At 37.2% G+C, this 18472-nt stretch overlaps 1 protein-coding gene across 1 annotated transcript in view; it reads right to left on the minus strand.

Annotated features, from left to right (window-relative positions):
- The window catches only part of SLC30A8 (solute carrier family 30 member 8), a 35303-nt gene extending 17123 nt beyond the window's left edge, over positions 1-18180 (minus strand). The window contains exons 1-2 of the mRNA XM_045899191.2: positions 17731-18180; positions 7683-7882 (exon numbers count right to left, since the gene is read on the minus strand). Of these exons, the coding sequence (XP_045755147.1) occupies positions 7683-7882; positions 17731-17801 (271 nt within the window). The 5' untranslated portion in view covers positions 17802-18180. The remainder of the gene's footprint in view (positions 1-7682; positions 7883-17730) is intronic.
- Positions 18181-18472: the final 292 nt, after the last annotated feature.

An 18472-nucleotide genomic window follows, 5' to 3' on the forward strand; every position in this document is an offset into this window, starting at 1 on the left:
GGAGCATTGAGGAAGTTTTCACAGAGGGAGGGGTAAGACTGAGCTAGAGGGGAGGGGAAGGGTTTTTCAGGAAGAGGCAAGAGCAGGAACAAAAACAGAAATGAAAGAAGATGGTGCCATTGTGGAAAAGCGAGAGGAGTGGAGTGTTGGAGGAATAATCAGAAATAAGAGTGGAGACATGGGTTGGGGACCCACTTGTGGGAAACTATGTCAGGCTAAAGAATTTGAATGTTATCCTATGAGATGGGGGAATCTACTATGATTTTGAGGCGAGGTTGTGACATACTCAAATCTGTACTGAAGAGAGAGATCCTTGCTGGCAATGTGGAGGCTGACCTGGAGCGAGGAGAAGCTGGAGGTTAAGGCACAACAGTAAGAGCCAAGGAAATATGAGGAAGGCATGAAGGAAGGCAGGAGCACTCATTTATGGATTACTGACAAGATGGAGAAAGCAGTGTACTGATAACAAGATAGGAGAGGCACTAAGGACTAAATTCCTGAAATGCACTCTTCTGAGGGCTTGTGGGGTAAGAGGACATCAGCGTAGCCATTGGGCCTGTATGTCATACTCACCTCAGGTTCAGAGAGTGGATGTTAAGTACACATGACATGCTCTGTGGAGAACAGAGACATACCAACTGGAATGAAAAAAGCAAATATCTCTCTGACAACATTGGCCTGTGTCCCATTACTGGATGACACCACTCTCTGCTATTAATTCATATTTTTTAAAATCCTTTAACTATCTTATGAATAGCATTATTATGCTATATAATCCTATATAATAGTATATTAATAATAATAATGTATCATAATAGCATACTATAAAAACAAAATTATACTATCAAAAACTCAATGCATGGAGTTATTACTTAACAAGTATTTAAAACACACCACAGTTTGCATAGGTGTGTTTGGACACTTCTCTAGGAGAAGTTCTGTACTCTGAGGTACTTACTATCTTCCCCAGCCCGCTCCCAGCCCTGTTTTCCTGTCTGGCAACCTCCTGCGTCCTCCATCTGTGCTTCACACTCTAAATAGTCCTCCTTCAGGATGTCTCTCTCTGACCGTTCTCAGTTGCTTCCAGCAGTGGCCATGCTTGAGCTGATTTTTTGAGCTTTCAGTATCTATATGTCTGTCTTTTTAAATAGGGATACATGTTTACATATGCATGATAAGGCCTTTCCATAATTAGGAATTTTCACAAGCCATCAGAAAGACTCCCAATTCAACAGGTTCAAAGGCCCCTTGACAGTAGACACACTAATGCTCATAGCCTTCTTTAATTCCTTCCACCAATCTGCTCTGTGGCCAATTCTCTTTCAAAACACAGCCCTTTGACCTGATTCTCCCCTGTTCTAAATGTCAGTTATTCTGCAAGGCCTCCAGATTTAATCCAGATTCTCCAGTCAAGCCTCATGGTCTTTCTTGAACCCCAGCTACCATTCTAGTTCTATTCTGCACTTGTTCTGTTTTATCTTACATCACTGACTTTGGTAGATCTTTCAGAGGTCCAGTTGTAAGTCATAAATGCCTAACTCAAACTGGCTTCAACAACAACAACAAAATGATAATTTATTGGCCCAAACAACTGAGAACAAACCAGGGTGAGATTGGATCAAGTGCAGCCTAATCCTAAGGTTCAAAAAACATTTGGGGGGCTCTGCTCTGTCTCTAACTATTGCTATTTATTGTCTTACTGAAGACAGACTACCTCACCCTTAGCAAGAAGGGTTGGACTTGGGAAGCTCCAGGTTTATATCATTTCAGCAGAGTATTTGTGGAGGATAGCAAGCTTCCCCCCTCCCTGCCCTGCCCAGCCTCTCTATGAAAAAGACCCAGAAACTGAATAATCTTGCTTGGCGTCTCATGCCCAGCCTTGCCTCTGAGCGTGAGTTTCTTGGTCCAGGAGGACCAGAACTGCAGCCAGCACAGAGTAGGAGGAAGCTTCTGGAACAGGCAATCCTTGACCACTACAAACAGTGGCCCCCAAATGTAGCTACACATCAAGAATCACTTGAATTTCTTTCTAAGAATACAGATTTCCTGTCCTATTGCCGACCCACCCACTTAAAATCTTTCCAAGCAAGGCTGATATTTGGTACCTCCTGGACCACAGTAGTTATCAGGTGCTGCTCATCAGGGCCCTCCCTCTGGAAGGCCTTTTTCATCTCCCTCTTAGCCATCTTTCGATTCCTACACAAACTTTAAGGCCTGTCTCAAATCCCATACCCTGTATGAGGACCTCCCGGATTCCCAAAAGTGACCTGAGAATAAGAATCGCTTTCTCTGACCTGGTCAAGAATGGCTTTAGGTGAGGTCTGGTTGGGGTCTTGAATGATGATCAGGGTTTTGATGAGTGCAGGGAATGAGGAGAGGCACTTTCCATTCAAATAAAAAGACATAAGCAAAAGCTACAGAGACTTTAAGATACAATGCTATTTTGCACAGGATGGATTAACAGCTGAAACAGAAGAGTCATGTTGTGACATAGTAAAAGAAAGAGACTGATAGTCGGTTTGGCAGCCAGATGATGGAATGACTTGAAAGTCAAATTTTCCAGAATGCCAGAAAGTTCGAATACATTGATCTCTTTTCACTTGGGGTAGCCCAGTGAGCCCAAGCACAGAGGGAGCCCCTGAACCACCCTCTCCCTGCTACAGCACGCTTGTGGGTCTACCCCAGTACTCAGTAAGGTGTCTTGTGCTTGCCGTGATGGGGGAAACGTTGTGAAGCACTGAACTAGGCAAAGAGGAACCATTGAAGAATTCTGAAGACAGATTTAACATGATGAGAACAATGTTTTAGGGAAATCAGTTCAAAATCAATGCAGCTCAACTTCCCAATGAGTCTGTCAGTATCCATTTAATTCCTGTCCTGACAACATCACTTTCTTCTGGCTCTAAACTGAAGCCAGATTAGAACTTATAGACTAATTAATTATTAAGAATGAGAGGGAAGAGGGAGATTGATTGGCTCGCTCCAAGTGAATAGTTTTTCATCCCCCCTCCCCTAAAAATAAAAGTTATCTTGAAGCAACATGACAGGGCATAGGAAAGGTACAAGGAGAAAAGTGAGTTTTATGAATGGGAGACCATCTCATGATTAGACATCAGCTGGGGAGAAGATGCCCTCTGTTCTCAGCATCTACATGGATTCTGGGGAAAGCAGAGGAAGAAAGGAGTAGAGAAAACAAGCCAGTTTATACATCTTGCTGAGCCGTGTTTGCATGCAGTGGTGCCAATGCTTTATCTGGAGAGCTATGAATTTCCAGAACATCACCTTTTTAAGCCACATTTTGAATAGGTTCTGTTCTTAAAATTTTCCATTTTATCCATCTCTTACATGAGCAATAGAATACTGTCCATGATCTTATGAATTTAACTAATAAGAAGACATATACATCTGGCATAAATGTCAGTGGATTTTCCAAGTGAATTTTCAAATTGGAACTACTCAAAGTAAATTCCTTGCAACTTCATCAAGCTATTAATTCGGTTCCTTCAAAAGACTTACCCTGGTATGGTATCAGTTATTTTTATAATCTTTGACTGGAAAATTATTTGTCAACCCTGGATTTTTCTTGGACTGGATGAGTCTAAGTTCTTTTCCAGTTTTCAAAAGGTATAAAAGTCTGAGTGGATAAATAGGCTATAAGACTCCAGAGGTTTAAGAAACCAATTAATTCCGATTGTTAGCTCTGATAGTGCAAAACCAAACCAAGCCAAAACAAAACAAAACAAAACAAAGACAAAAACATAGCAGGTTCTGTTTTCCTGAACATGAGCCCCTGGATTCAGACTGCCTTCCTCCAGTCTTGGATTATTATTAATTTAGCCCACCTTTTGGGTAACAAAAAATGAAGCCAAAATATTGGTAAGAGTGTAACAGGTAATTGTGGTAATGGAGTAATAGTAGCTTATGAGACTGTATGCCAGGTAGTTCCTAGTGTTCTTTTTTTTATTTTGGGGGTAGAAATAATAAATAAGATACATTGCATATCAAAACTTTTAGACTAAGTTCATAGTTAAACATAATTTTCTCATTAATAAAAAGAAAGGATAAAAATAATCAGAGAAGGGCGCCTGGGTGGCTCAGTCATTAAGCGTCTGCCTTCAGCTCAGGTCATGATCCCGGGGTCCTGGGATCGAGTCCCACATCGGGCTCCCTGCTCGGCAGGAAGCCTGCTTCTCCCTCTCCCACTCCCCCTGCTTGTGTTCCTGCTCTTGCTATGTCTCTCTCTGTCAAAAAAAAAAAAAAAAATCAGAGAAGGATATAACTCAAGATATTAAAATATGCAATAAGATTACAACCCTGAAGAAAGATGGAGGAAACAACAAATATTTTTAAAGCCAAAACTGTGAATTAAAAACAGAGGAAAAATTTAGATAATAATATATTCAATATGTATATATATACACACATATAAATAATGTAAATAAACTAGACACCTACCAAGTTAAATGAAGGAAAAGAAAATATATAAGCAATATTAAAATGAGAAAGAAGCTAGACTAAAGAAGAGAATATTAATATGAAATTGTCATGTTCCAATGTATGAAAATAAATTGGAAAATTTCAATGAGATGGCTGACTTTGGAAAAACATAAATGACCAAAATTTACTAGAGAAGTAGAAATTTTGAGTACATCAAAAAATGAGGAAGAAGCTAATAAATATATTTTTAAAATTGTTTCCAAGAATGTCTCCAAAGCTAGACAATTTGCCAGGGATCTGTTTTAAAAAAGGAAGATATAATTACAGAGTTATATAAATCATTTCCATTTTTTTAATTAAAAAAGAGGTATCATTAAGACTAAACTTTTCATTTTAATATGCATAACTCTAATTCAAAAACTTAGGAAAATAGCTCCAAACAGAAACTATCAATTTCAATTATCAATAAAGATAAAAATTCCTAGTGAAAATATGAGTGACCCAGATTGAGCAGTGCATTGAAAGAATGTTCCACCACAGTGAATTTGAGAGGCACAGCTTAGGAACATGAACCCCTGAATTCAGACTGCCTGCCCACTTAAAGTACTTTTTGCATTTCAGGTTCCTCATCTATATAGTGCAACTAATTATAAGAGGACCTACCTCTCAGGGATTTTGACAGGATTAAGTAAGGTAACATAATGACAAGCACTCCTCACAGTTCCTGGCACATAATAAGCATTAATTAGATATCAGTTATTATTATCAGAATGCCAGAAATGCAAAGACTGTATTATATTTGGAAATCTCTGAATATGAAACACATCAACAATGTGTCAAAAAAATTTTAACAGAGTATGTTTAAAGGAAAATATACTTGATAAAAATCAACAAGTATCCTTAATTATTTGTTAATCATTTAAGAACTTGGGAAAAAACCCACTTCATTCATAGAATGAAAATACTTTACCTCTCAGGAAACATTTCACTTAAATAGTTGAACAGAAGATTTGATTTAGCATAAAGTATTATTTAACATGATAAAAATATGAAACATACAGAAGAGATATAATTATTGAAAAAGAAGAGAAATATGTTTTTTGCATGAGAGTGTTATCTCCTAGGAGGGGGAAGGATGGATGAGAGAGGAACAAAGAAAATAGGTTGAGATACATTTAGAACAAAAAGACTGCAAATACACTGATTAGTATAAAATGAATATGCAAAATGGAAAACATTCGAGAATATCAAAAGTAACCACCTAGAAAAGAGGACGTGCAAAAAGGAAGACCCCACTCACCTCTGGAAAGAATAAACCAAACACATCTAAATAACCTTGGCAAGAAATAGTCTGCCCCTGTATTAAAACAAATAAGCTAACTAACTAAAATCACAAAACAAATGAGAGATGTAGAGTATTTGGATAAATGGAGAGACATACCATATTCCTAGAGGAGAAAACTGAGTATTTTAAAGAGATTTGTGTTTCCAGATTAACTTACATACCAGTAAAATCACAATCTGATTTTGGAGAGAACTGAACACAATGGTTCTCATGTATTAGAATAATAAACAGAAGTAAATGGATTTTTCCTTTTTTCTGTTAAACAAGGAATAATGAGGAAAGAACAACAAATATTATAACATATAAATCTATGTTAATTAAATATGTTACTAGTAACAGAGAAGAACAATACAGATCAATGAAACACCTTAGAACCAAGCCATTATTCTTTTATAAAATATTGATAAATGATTAAAGAAACATCAAAAATCAATGGAAGGAATAATTAATTATTCCAGAAATAATGCTGAAAACTGTTACTTAGAAAAAGAATTTGTAGTCCTTAGAGCATATCTAATCCCACAATGATTTAAAATTAAATGCAAAAAATTGAACAACAAAATGATATTTATTTTCTCAGTAGATAGGGACCAAAGCACTAAAATAGTGAAAGAGCAGGGCACCTGGGTGGCTCAGTCATTAAGCGTCTGCCTTTGGCTCAGGTCATGATCCTAGGTTCCTGGGATCGAGTCCCACATCGGGCTCCCTGCTTGGCAGGAAGCCCGCTTCTCCCTCTCCCACTCCTCCTGCTTGTGTTCCTGCTCTCGCTGTCTCTCTCTGTCAAATAAATAAATAAAATCTTTAAAAAAATAAAAAATAAAAATAAATAAAATAAAATAGTGAAAGAGCAATAAAAGAAGTTAGCTCAAAATGGAATGTTTGGTACAATTACATATATAAAATTTAAAACTTTTCTACATCAAACCAAAAATTAAAAAGTAAACAATAAACTGAATAAGTACTTATAACAAATATAAAAAGTTCAATATCCTAACTATATAAAGAGCTCCCAGAGATCAACATAGAACATTATAAATTATCTAAAAAACAAATGAGCAGGAGACATTAAGAGGCAAGCAGGAAATGCATCAACAAAGGGAAATATAGATTACTAATAAGCATGCAAAAATATTCTAACAGTAACAAAAAAATGAATAATAAAATAAAGCATATTAACCTATACATTAACAAAGATTTTTAAAAGATTAAAATAAGTTCTGGTAAAGATTTGGAGAATTATTCTTACATACAGCAGGCAGACATATGAATTGTTTTAAACTTTCTGGATAGCAGTTTGGCAATATGCATCAAGAAGTAATAAAAGTATTTATGTCCTTCAGTCAGTTTTTCCACTGTTAGGAATCTCTTTCAAGGGATTAACCAGAGAGGCAGCGAGACTCTTATTCATGAGTTTTCACTGCAGTATTGTCCACAGCAGGAAAAAACAAAAAACAAAAAAAAAAAACCACCTCCCTAAATTTCTAACAATAGGGAGATGGTTATATAAATCACAGTGGAGCATATTATAGAATATTATTCAGGCATAAAAATGTTTTTGAAGAGTATTTGATGGCATGGTCAAAAGCATTCAGTATGCTCTCAGTTATGTTAAAAAAAGTTATGTTAATAATAACTATTGAGTTATGAATAGAAAAATATATTGTACAAAAATACTCCACAATGTTATTAGAGGTTATTACTCAAATGTGGGATGGTGATGAATTTTATTTTGTTTCCTAGTATTTTCCACCTTATCTATAATGAGCATATTGTTACTCAGTACTTACAAAAAATATGAAATCTTTCTTTCAAAGGAGAACTTCTATAACCCTTCTGCAGTGATGTGGGGTTTTGTTTGTTTGCTTGTTTAATCAGAGAAATCTCTTTAAGTAATACTCACCCACGACCTCTGCAATCATGAAAACGAAGCATATTCCCAAAGCAGCACAGAGTTTCCACTTGGCATAGACTTGCTCGTTTGCTCTGTTCTCTGTGGCCTTGGAGTTGTTGTGACAGTGATAGATGGCTCCTGACTCCAGCTCCTCTGGCTTCTCTCCAGGACATTGATCTTTATTCAAGGATTTCTGCTGGAGTTCCACACTATGGTTGAGTTTGACAGAAGCAAGAAGTGAACATGGTTGCAAATACCTCACTGACAACCCTGCCCATTCTCAGAACTGATAGTAGGACATCTGCTAACTAGCTGGCAAGTTGCTGTTCACAGCTCCTTCCACAAGAAATATCAAGTGTAAGGAACAAGCAAGAAATTTCCTTCTGAATTCTCAACTACTAAAGGTTTTGCTTTTATTCAGTCAAGGTCTTATTCAGTCTCTACCAGCAGTGATTAAGAGATGTCAAAGGAACAGGAGAAGGGAAGCAGATACACTTTGATGCATTTCCTTCCAAATTACTGCACTTTGAAAAGATTTTGGACCCTGTGTTACAAATTTAAAGGGGGGGAGGCAGGGCAATGTTGGATATGTGCGTAGGAGTCAGCTTGATGATTCAAATACTCACTATTAAATGCCAAAACTCTTCCTTTCTTCTCCACAGCAACACTGTTAATAGATCATAGCACTTTCTCCTGCTGAGTCCACGTGGACTCTCAGAAACCCTCTTAACACAGCTTTGCAGACAATCTGTCTCAATCTATCAAAGCTGTATTGGGAGTCAAACTTGCTTATACTTCCTGAAGCAGGCAGTACCTATTAGTTCCTCTCAAATATAAAGCATTATTTAGAGCCATGTATAGGGCTCTAGAATTTCATAGATGAAAAGATTGTAGATACCATTCAGTCCAATCCCATAGTTTCTTAGCTGAAGTAATCAAGGTTCAGAGAGGTTAAGTAATTGTCTGAGGCCAAATAACCAGGAAACGGCAGAACTGGGATTCTAAACCTAGTATTTTTTCCACTGGGCTCCACCCCACCTCCCTCCCTAAACTTCGATACACCTGAAACCAATCTCTACTGATGCCAATATCAATATCCACGGATCTTGAGCCCATCAGACTTCCATTTTTTAAATAAACTTATTAGAAGACATTAATAAGATTCTTAGAATTAGGAACTTAGCATTCATGACTTTGAAGGGTATAAGAAGAAAAATAAATCCACCTCCACTTGAAGAGCTAGTTCATTTGTCTTATCCCCATCTGGAATTAAGGGTCTGAAGGTTTTGGTTTAGATGATGGTAATTATTATGACCCTACTTATCATTATATTTGGGTTTTTCCCGAATAAACTAAAGTATATATTCATTACAAAAAGTCTAGAATTACAGAAAAGCACAAAGAAAAGGGAAAAATCACTGGTAATCTTACCTCCAAAAGACAACTGTTACTGATATTTTGTTGTTTAGATTTGTGACATATAAACACACTTTTTTTTACATAATCAGAGTCCATAATTAGGGTGTTTTTGGTTACAAGTACTGAAAACAAAGCTCATGCTATGAAATGGGAATTATTGGTTCTGCAACTGAAAGCATCTAGATGTATCAGGCTTTAACCTGATTTAGGAAGACACCAGAGGCATTGCTCTGCATTCTCAAGTACACTTTAACCGCAGGCTGGTTTCCCTCATGGTAGTGGAATGGTTGCCCTAGGTAATCACAGCTGTGCACCTGCCTTTTCTTATACAGGCAGAGAGAGTGTCCATTCTCAACTCCTAAACAAGAGTCCTGAGTCGCATGCTGATTTGGCCAAATGAGAGGAATATGGCCAGAGGAATATGGATGGGCTAATTGGCTTAGACCTTGTTATAATCAGAATGGCTAAACCCTACCATGCTGACACCTGGAGCTGAGATTGGGGTAGATGCTACCCAAATCTTATGGCTGCAACTCTGTGGGGAAGGGCTGGAATGGGTTATGGATGAAATGACAATGTCACCATAGGATCCTACCAAAGATACAGCTTTGGAACCTGATTCTTAGCTATATGTATTGTTGACGTTTTCTCAATTTATTAAATATTCTACACTATTATGTTTAACATAGAGAGAGCACTGTATTTAATATAAATATGTCATACATAATGAACTGATTTCCTATTATTAAACAATTCATTCTTTTCCAATTATTTGCTCATATAAATGGGGCTGTTGATCTTTATAGTTAATCTTTACTCAATATATTATTATCTTCTTAAAATGTAACCCTAAAAGGGGAATTGTCTGGTCAAGAGGTATCTACATTTTTAAGGATTTTGGTATATATCGCCAAATTGACTTTGGAATGTTTGTACTGATGATATTAATAACACTCAGGATTTTGAACATACCCTGATAATAAAAAATATATCATGTAGCAGTGTGGATCACCAATGGCCATCAAATCAGGAGCCTGAGAACTAAAAATAAAGCATGATAGAGGTTTCCTCTTCCTTTGTGCTAAGAAGGCAACATGAGCAAGACAGAGTCACCGATCATTCTGGCACTGTTCATTTGGCCACTGATTTGCTGAAGTCATAGGAAGATTTGCTTTATTTTATATTTTTCATGAATCTTGTGGCCAGAGAAAACCAGGTGGTAAGTGACCAGGAGAAAGAACTTATTCTGAAGCAGTGCAGAAGTCAAAGGCAGGAATCCTACTAAGGGCACAGCCTCCAGGGCAATGCCACAAGAAGAAATGTGCAAGAAACCTGGCCAATTTTTACCTTTGAATACTGCTTTATTGTCCTAGACTCTAAGATTAACCAATATGGATATACTTTGAGCTGAGATTGCTCCTTGAAATACTAAGCAGGAGATCCAAAGGTGGGCTTCAGAGGCTCCATTGAAATTGGATGCAATGTGTTCATATATGTGTTTGTGTGTGTTTTATGGGGGGATGCAAGAGCCCACAGTCTTCACTGGGCTCCTAAAAGTGTCTGTAATTCCCCCAAAACTTAAAAACCAAAATTAAAGTACATTTCTCATTACCTCATTAGAGCAAAGTGGTCTAGGTACCTATAGATGCAGAATAGGCTCTTACTCTAAAAAATGAATGTGAATCCTGAGAATTTTAAGAAGGTTATAAAAAGCAAATACTATGATGCATCAAAAAATGAATTATGAATAAATCTCCATAGATTCCCATGAATTCAAAGATGGTTGAAGTTCTGAAGAATAGGAATAATAGGCCAGAGCAGAGGAAGTTACTGTAGCATCAAAGAAAAAAAGGGGGAATAACAGGAGAAATAGGGAAATATTCAAAATTTTTCTTGCAATAGCCTACAACTTTCAGTTTATTTCTTAAAATACTAATTAGAGAATGGAGTTTTGTTTTGTGATCTTGGAGAAGTTTTTTTTTTCTTTTGTATTTTATTTTTGTTTGATGGTAGAAGTTAAACCACTTTGTTTCTGTGTCTCTAAAGTAGAGCTGGTAAAACTTTCACCCTCTTATTTCATATGTTGACTACATAAAATCACTTCTATTTTGCGCTTTCACATCACTTCTCCCAAGAACCTCAAATCACTATTCCTATGAGAAGAGGAGATGAAAGCTTAGGTCCCACTATGCATATCCCAATACCTCATGTATTCATTCATTCAGCAAATTTGTACTGCATCCCTGCAATGTGCCTACACTTTCAGAGATGCTAATTGATCCATGGTCTTTAAGACTAAGTTCCTGACCTCAGAAGCTTATATCTTAGCAGAGGGAGACAAACAGTAAGCCAGCCGATAGTCACAGAGGCTGTGTAGTATGATGGGTCAGTGATCAGGGAGTAAAGGTGGGACTACTTCAAAGAGAGTGGTAATGGGAGGCACCTCTGCAGAGATATCTCTACAGTGAGTTAAAGGATAATGGGAGTAGACCTACATGAAAGAGAAACATCACAAGTGGAGGGTATTGCTGGTGCAAAGGCAAAAAGGCAAGAAAGAGCCTATCCTGTCAAAAGCTAGCCTTGACAGAAAGGGAACTACGTAGGTGGCCACTGTGGGATGAAGAAAGTGATATTGGATGACATCAGAGAAGTAGGCAGAAGTTAGATCATGCAGAACTCTGTGAACCATTAAAAAGGGTTTCCTTTTCTTCAAGAAGGAAGTTGGAAAGTTTTAAGCAGGGAAGTAACATAATGTGGTTCACATTTCTAAAATGCTCACTTCAGGTGATGCTTGGAAGGCTTGAGCATAAAGAGGCAAAACATGGAGACCATTTAGGAGGTGGCTGAAGCAGAGATGCTGGCAATTTGGACCAGTGCAGTGACAAGGAAAAGGGGAAGAAGTAGCCATATTTGAGGGATGTTTGGGAGGTAGAATCAATGGGACTTACTAACCAATAGCATTATTTAGAGGGGAATGAGGGAAGGTGGGACTCGAGGATTCCTCATGGATTTCTGGTTACAACAGCTAGGTGGAGGTCATGCCAGTTTCTGAAATGGACTGAGTAGATGATAGTACATGGAGGAAGCTGAGAATTTGGGCTCTGACATCCCATTGCTAAGTCAAATCCCAGCTTTACCACTCAGTAATTGTATGACTGTAAGAAAACAACTTAACCACTCTGTGCCTCAATTTCCTCACCTGCAAAATGGGGATGATGATAACACCTCTCTCACAGGGTAGCTTTGAGATTTTAGCTAGTTCATATGAACACTTCCGAGTGTGTTTGGAACAAGATAAATACACAAAAAGTGTGAATTTTTAAGTTAGTCTACCATTTTCACATTACATGATTATCATTGTTCTTCAGAAACAATAAAGTTGTACTGTGAAATAACTTAAAGCTAGGGGCACCTGGGTGGCTCAGTCAGTTAAGCATGGGACTCTTGGTGTTGGTCTCTTGGTTTCTACTCAGGTCATGATCTCATGGTCCTGGGATCGAGCCCCAGTAGGGCTTTGCTATGTAGAAATGGTGACAATGGGCATCCTTGTCTTGTTCCTGTTATTAAGGGAAAGCTTTCAGGCCTTTACCACTAAGTTTGATGTTACCTTCATGTTTTCTGTAGAAAACTTTTTATCAGGTTGAAAAAGTTCCCTTCTATTTCTTGCTTGGTGAATGTCACTATAATGAAAGGCTGTTGTTTTGTTGAATGCTTTTTCTGCATCTAATGAGATAATCATGTGGTGGGTTTTGTCCTTTATTTTATTAATGTGGTGTATTCCTTTGATTGTATTTCAAATGTTAAATGAAGTATGCATTACTGGGATAAATTTGACTTCACCGTAGTTCATAATTTTTTTTTATCTTGCTGTGTTTAGTTTGTTAGTATTGGGTGGAGGGATTTTTGAATCTGTATATATAAGGCATATTGACTTATAGTTTTATTTTCTTGTGATATCTTCTTGTTTTGCTATCAGTGGAATGTTAAAATATAATATGAGTTGGAAAATGTTCAATCCTTTTTATTTTTTGGAAAAATTTGTGAAGAACTGGTATTAATTCTACTTTATATGTTTGGTAAAAACCACCAGTGAAGACATCTGGGTTTGGGATTTTCTTTGCATGAAGTTTCCTTAGTACTAAGTCAATCTTTTTACTTATTATAGATCCACTAAGATTTTCTGTTTTCTCTTGAGTTAGTTTGGTAGTTTGTATCTTTCTATAACTTTAGTATTTCATCTAATATTATATATATTTATATATATATATGTATGTATGTTATGTATGCAATTTATCTTTACATCAGTTAAGAGAAGAAAGGAGAGTAAATATGCTGTCTAATTACCTTTATCTTTACTGATGCTATTTGGTTTTTGTGTCTTGATTCAAGTTAATGTCTGGTGTCATTTATTTTCAGCCTGAAAATTTTCCTTTGCTAGTGCTTGAAAAGTGAGTCTGCTAGCAAAAAATTTTCTCAGTTTTTGCTCACCTGGGAATGTCTTCATTTCACCTTCATTTTAGAAGATAGTTTTGCTGGATATAAGATGATTGGTTGACAGTTCTTTTTTTTTTTCTTTTAGCTCTTTGAATATGTCATTCCACTGCCTTCCAGGTCCTTTCATTCTGCTAGAAGTCAGGTGGTAATCTTACTGAGATGCTCTTGAACATGATGAATCTTTTTCTCTCTTGATGCTTTCAAAAATTTTTTCTGTTTTGCTTTCAGTATTTTCACTATGATATGTCAGAGAGTAGATCTGTTTTCCTTGATTCTTCTTAGAGTCTGTTGACCCATTATAGATGTGTAGATTAATATTGTCACCAAATTTTTGAAAATTCTAACCATTATTTCTTTGAATATTTCTCTCCTCCTTTTCCTCCTCTCCTTCTGGTACTCCCATTATGCGTGTGTTAGGGCATTTAATGATGTGCCACATTTCTTTGAGGTTCTGTTACTTTTTCCTCATTTTTTTCTCTGTGTTCTTTATGTTGCATATCTGTTGATCCATCTTCAAGTTCACTGATTCTTCTGTCAGTTCGTATCTACTGCTAAGCTCCTTTAACAAATTTTTTCTTCTACTTAATGTACTTTCAACTTCAGAATTTCCATTTATCTCTTTTTTATATAATTTCTATCTCTTTACTGACATTATTTGATGAGACACTGCCATCATACCTCTCTTTAATTTTTTTAAACATGATTTCATTTAAGTCTTTAATCATATTTATAATGACTACTCTGAAATCTCTGAATGCTAAGTCCAACACCTGGGCTCTTTTAAAGGCAGTTTCTATTACCTGCTCTTTTTACTATGTATGGGTTATTTTTTGCTGTTCCTTTGCAAGTCTTATAATATTTAGCCTAAAATTGGATGTTTTAGATAATACATGGTAGCAGTTCTGGATACTGATCCCCTGTGGGCCTGTTGTTACTGATGTTTACTTGTTTGCTCTATTATTTGTTTGGGAATGGCTTGTCTAATTAAGTGGAATCTCTTTCCTCCTATGTCCCCTACGTGTGCAACTTCTGTTATTATTCCCAAGAGGGTGAAGCCTTAGTATACACAGAGTCATCTTTACCTCCTCCACCCCAGCCCAGGGATACTGATCATTTTAATCATGTTTGCTTTGATTGTCTCTTTCCATGGTCTCACTGTTAAGCTTCTGGCTGTTCTGCCTAAATGGGTATCACATCCAACTATTGACCAGTTTAATCACTTATTGATTACTCTACTGTCTTAACAATGCCCTAAGGCATAAATTGCTCCACAATCTGATCCAATTAAAGCTGGACCTTATGTTAGTCTGCTCAAGCTGCTATAACAAAATATCATAGACTGGGTAACTTAAACAACAGAAATTTATTTTCTCATGGTTCTGGAGGCTGAATGTCCATGATTAAGGTGCTGGAAAATTCAGTTTCTGGCAAAAGCTCTCTTCCTGGTCTATAGATGGCTACTTTTCTATATCCTCACACAGTGGAGAGAGATCTCTGGTGTCTCTTCCTCTTCTATGGGGACACCAGTTCTACCATATCAGGGCTCCATCCTGATGACTTCATTTAACCTTAATCACCTCTTTTAAAAGTCCCGTCTCCAGCACAGCCACATAAGAGTTTGGGCTTCCAAATATGAATTTGGGAGCGGGGGGGGACACAAATATTCAGTCCATAGCAGGCTCCTTTAAGGGGGAAAATATTTGAGGTCATGAGAAGGAGAATGAAGACTAACCAAAAGCTAGTACAAAGCCCCCAGACATGTGAGTAAAGCCATCTTGGAACTTTTGGCACAGCCCAGACACCAGCAGAATGCAGCCCCATGAACAAACCTCACTGACCCAAGAATTGTGAATAATAAAATGATTGCTGTTTAAGCTACTACATTCTGAGACTAGTTTGTAGCCCAGCAGTAGATAAATGAAATACTCCTTTCGTGGAATTAGAGAATAAAGATTCCTTCAGGGTAAGTTTCTGAATAGCTAGTAACAATTTAAATTGAAAGTTGATTATAAGTAGAAAGAGAGAAGGAAGGAGAAAAGAGAAGGACTATCAGAGGGCAAAGTTGTCTGGGAAAGAGAGACAGAAGAAAATCCATGAGAAAGGAGATCAGAGAAGATGATAAAAGGAAGCAAATAAGTGAGGAAATCAAGGTCCATGTGACCTCAAGGAGAAATAGAGTAAGGATTCAGGAGGCCACAAGGTGAAAGTGTGTGTGCAGGAGAGGTGGAAGAGGAGGAAGCAGGCACTAAATTCACGAACAGGAGGCATGGGTTCAGATCCCAACTCTGCCATAATTAGACAGCTGACCCTAAGAAAGGCACTTCTCTTTGGCATTCAGGTTCCTAACTGGTAAAATGAGGGATCAGCATAAATCATCTCTCCAAGATTTAACTGTTTTTATATGAAAAGAAAATAAAAATGAGTTTGATAGTTTCTATCATCACCATATCCTGAAAACCATACCCATTTAGGAAGTGAAAGAGACCTCTAACTCTATATGGTTAGCTTTATTTGTGTAACAGAGTTAATGGTCTATTTTAATGAGAAGGCAAATAGTGTTATTTTAATAATGTAGAGATGCTCTATTAAGAGTGTCTATAGTAAAAACAATTCTTTGTCTAAAATTTCTGCCTGACCTAATATGAGGTTTTGTTATTTATGGTCTTAATAAATCACATCTAATATTATTTTCTAAGAAAATAATTGTTATAATGTGAGATAATAGATGTGCTAGATTCTATCATATATTTTTAAAGCAAAATTATAAAGATCCTATTAAAAGTGTCCCTTTACAGTTGTTCAAACATTTGATGCTATCAAACACAATGTTGCTACTCTTTTAGAATATGAATTTGGTTCCATGAAACAAACAAACATTACACATACTATTAATGGGTATGTGTTCTCTTAAGTTCTGCTCCTATATGAAATCATTTCAGATTTCCATTCATTCATCTGTACGTACTAAGCATGTTTCTCTTTGCTCCTCATTCAGACTGAATTCCCCAAATATACAAAACTCTTATTCTTATATGTCTCTGTTTTTACCAGGCAATTATCTCAGTCTGGAAAATGTCCCCCACCTGTATTTTCTTTTTTTTTTTTTAAAGATTTTATTTATTTATTTGAGAGAGAGAATGAGAGAGAGAGAGCACATGAGAGGGGGGAGGGTCAGAGGGAGAAGCAGGCTCCCTGCCGAGCAGGGAGCCCGATGCGGGACTCGATCCCGGGACTCCAGGATCATGACCTGAGCCGAAGGCAGTCGCTTAACCAACTGAGCCACCCAGGCGCCCCCCACCTGTATTTTCTATGGAATTTTCCTAACCTTACTCTAACTCCTTTTCATTTTTCACTTCTTATTCTATCACTTCTGCAATGCTTTCTCTGACCCCTAAAGTCTGGCTAAGGCCTAGGTTCCTTTGAGATCGTCTCATTAAACACCTCCAGAATGACACTTCTATGCTATTTTGTAATTGCCTATTTTCTGTGTGCATTCCACATTAGACTCAAAGTTTCAAGAGGACAGAGATCTGAAAGTAAGCATGTTTTCTTCCTGTTATATATCCAAGCGTGTTCAATCAATAGTAGTTCAATAAGGGGAAGATAAATGAATGCGGTACTGTGCATGTGGTATTGTGGAGATAGTAAAAGGACTAGAACTATGTAGGACATTAAACTCAGCTATATTCATTATAGTTGTGTACATTTGACTATGGTATTTTATGATTAAGAAAACAGCAGTTGGTTTAAATATCAATGTAACCCCAATTCTGTCACAATGTTGAAAAGCCTTAATTTTTTTCTAAATATAATTTAGTAAAATATATTTAGAACTTTAAAAATGGGAATAATTGAGGAAAAGAAAGGTAAACAGATTAGATCATATATGCCTGTTTCCTGGAAGATAAACTACAGATGAAAAATATATTAATAAAATGTATCCTTTGTGCACTTAGGATATTTAAGGAATCAAATCCTGCATTTTCCAGGATATGAATTATACAGGTCAGTCAACAGCTTATCAGATTTTACAAAATACCCCTGAGTTGCACAGCAAGTTTCCAATTTTGAAGAAGTAGGATCTAAGGATTTATTGAATAGTCAAGACACAGAAAGTCGTGAAGCAGAAACAGGTGTCTGTTACCTGTCTAGGGTGAAGGCATACATCTTGGTGGCTCTGTCATTCACAAGGTAAGTTCTTTCGAGAAACTCCATGGTGGTCAGGATGAGAGCTTCTGCTGTTGTTTGTGGTTGTTGTGGCTTCTGCTGTTTACCTCACTGCTCAGTTTGGGAAGCAAAGCAGCATTATAATCATTCACATACTTTCCAAAGAAAAAAATAAAAAGGCTTCTGTGATTTAGAATAACAAGCCTCCTACATCAAGGTTCTTGGTAGGTCTGCTAAAATTACAGCCTCCTTGGACGATCACCTGGTCTCATTCTCTTACCCACAGAAACTCCTTTCCTACAGAGACCTGCAGGAGGGATCAGGTGAAGCGAGAGAGAGAGAGAGAGAGAGAGAGAGAGAGAGAGAGTGTGTGCTTCCGATGCTATCTGATTCCACTGTTTCCTGAGAGGTAGGGGAGCTCAAGGTTTCCTGCTAATTGCTGATGTAGATGTTTGGTCTTCAGAACACACCTGGGTGAGCTGCAGACACCCTTCTGGGCACTAGTCTCATGATTTCCCTTTCTTTTCCTTTCATTTTTTTTTGGTGGGGGGGGGGGGAATCTCTCTCTCAACCTAAAAACATTTCTCCTGAGATTTAGTTCTAAGATGACCTCTAAGCACTGTCAGGATTTACTTTCTCCTCTCCCAGGGCCATTTTGGGATTTCACTACTGAAGGGAGGACATGGGTCATTAGTTGCTGAAGTCTGTAATCTGAAACA

Source organism: Mirounga angustirostris, unplaced genomic scaffold (assembly GCF_029215605.1).
Source record: "Mirounga angustirostris isolate CCGP_5_RB_7025 unplaced genomic scaffold, mMirAng1.0.hap1 SCAF_4, whole genome shotgun sequence".
NCBI classification, from domain to species: Eukaryota; Metazoa; Chordata; class Mammalia; order Carnivora; family Phocidae; genus Mirounga; species Mirounga angustirostris.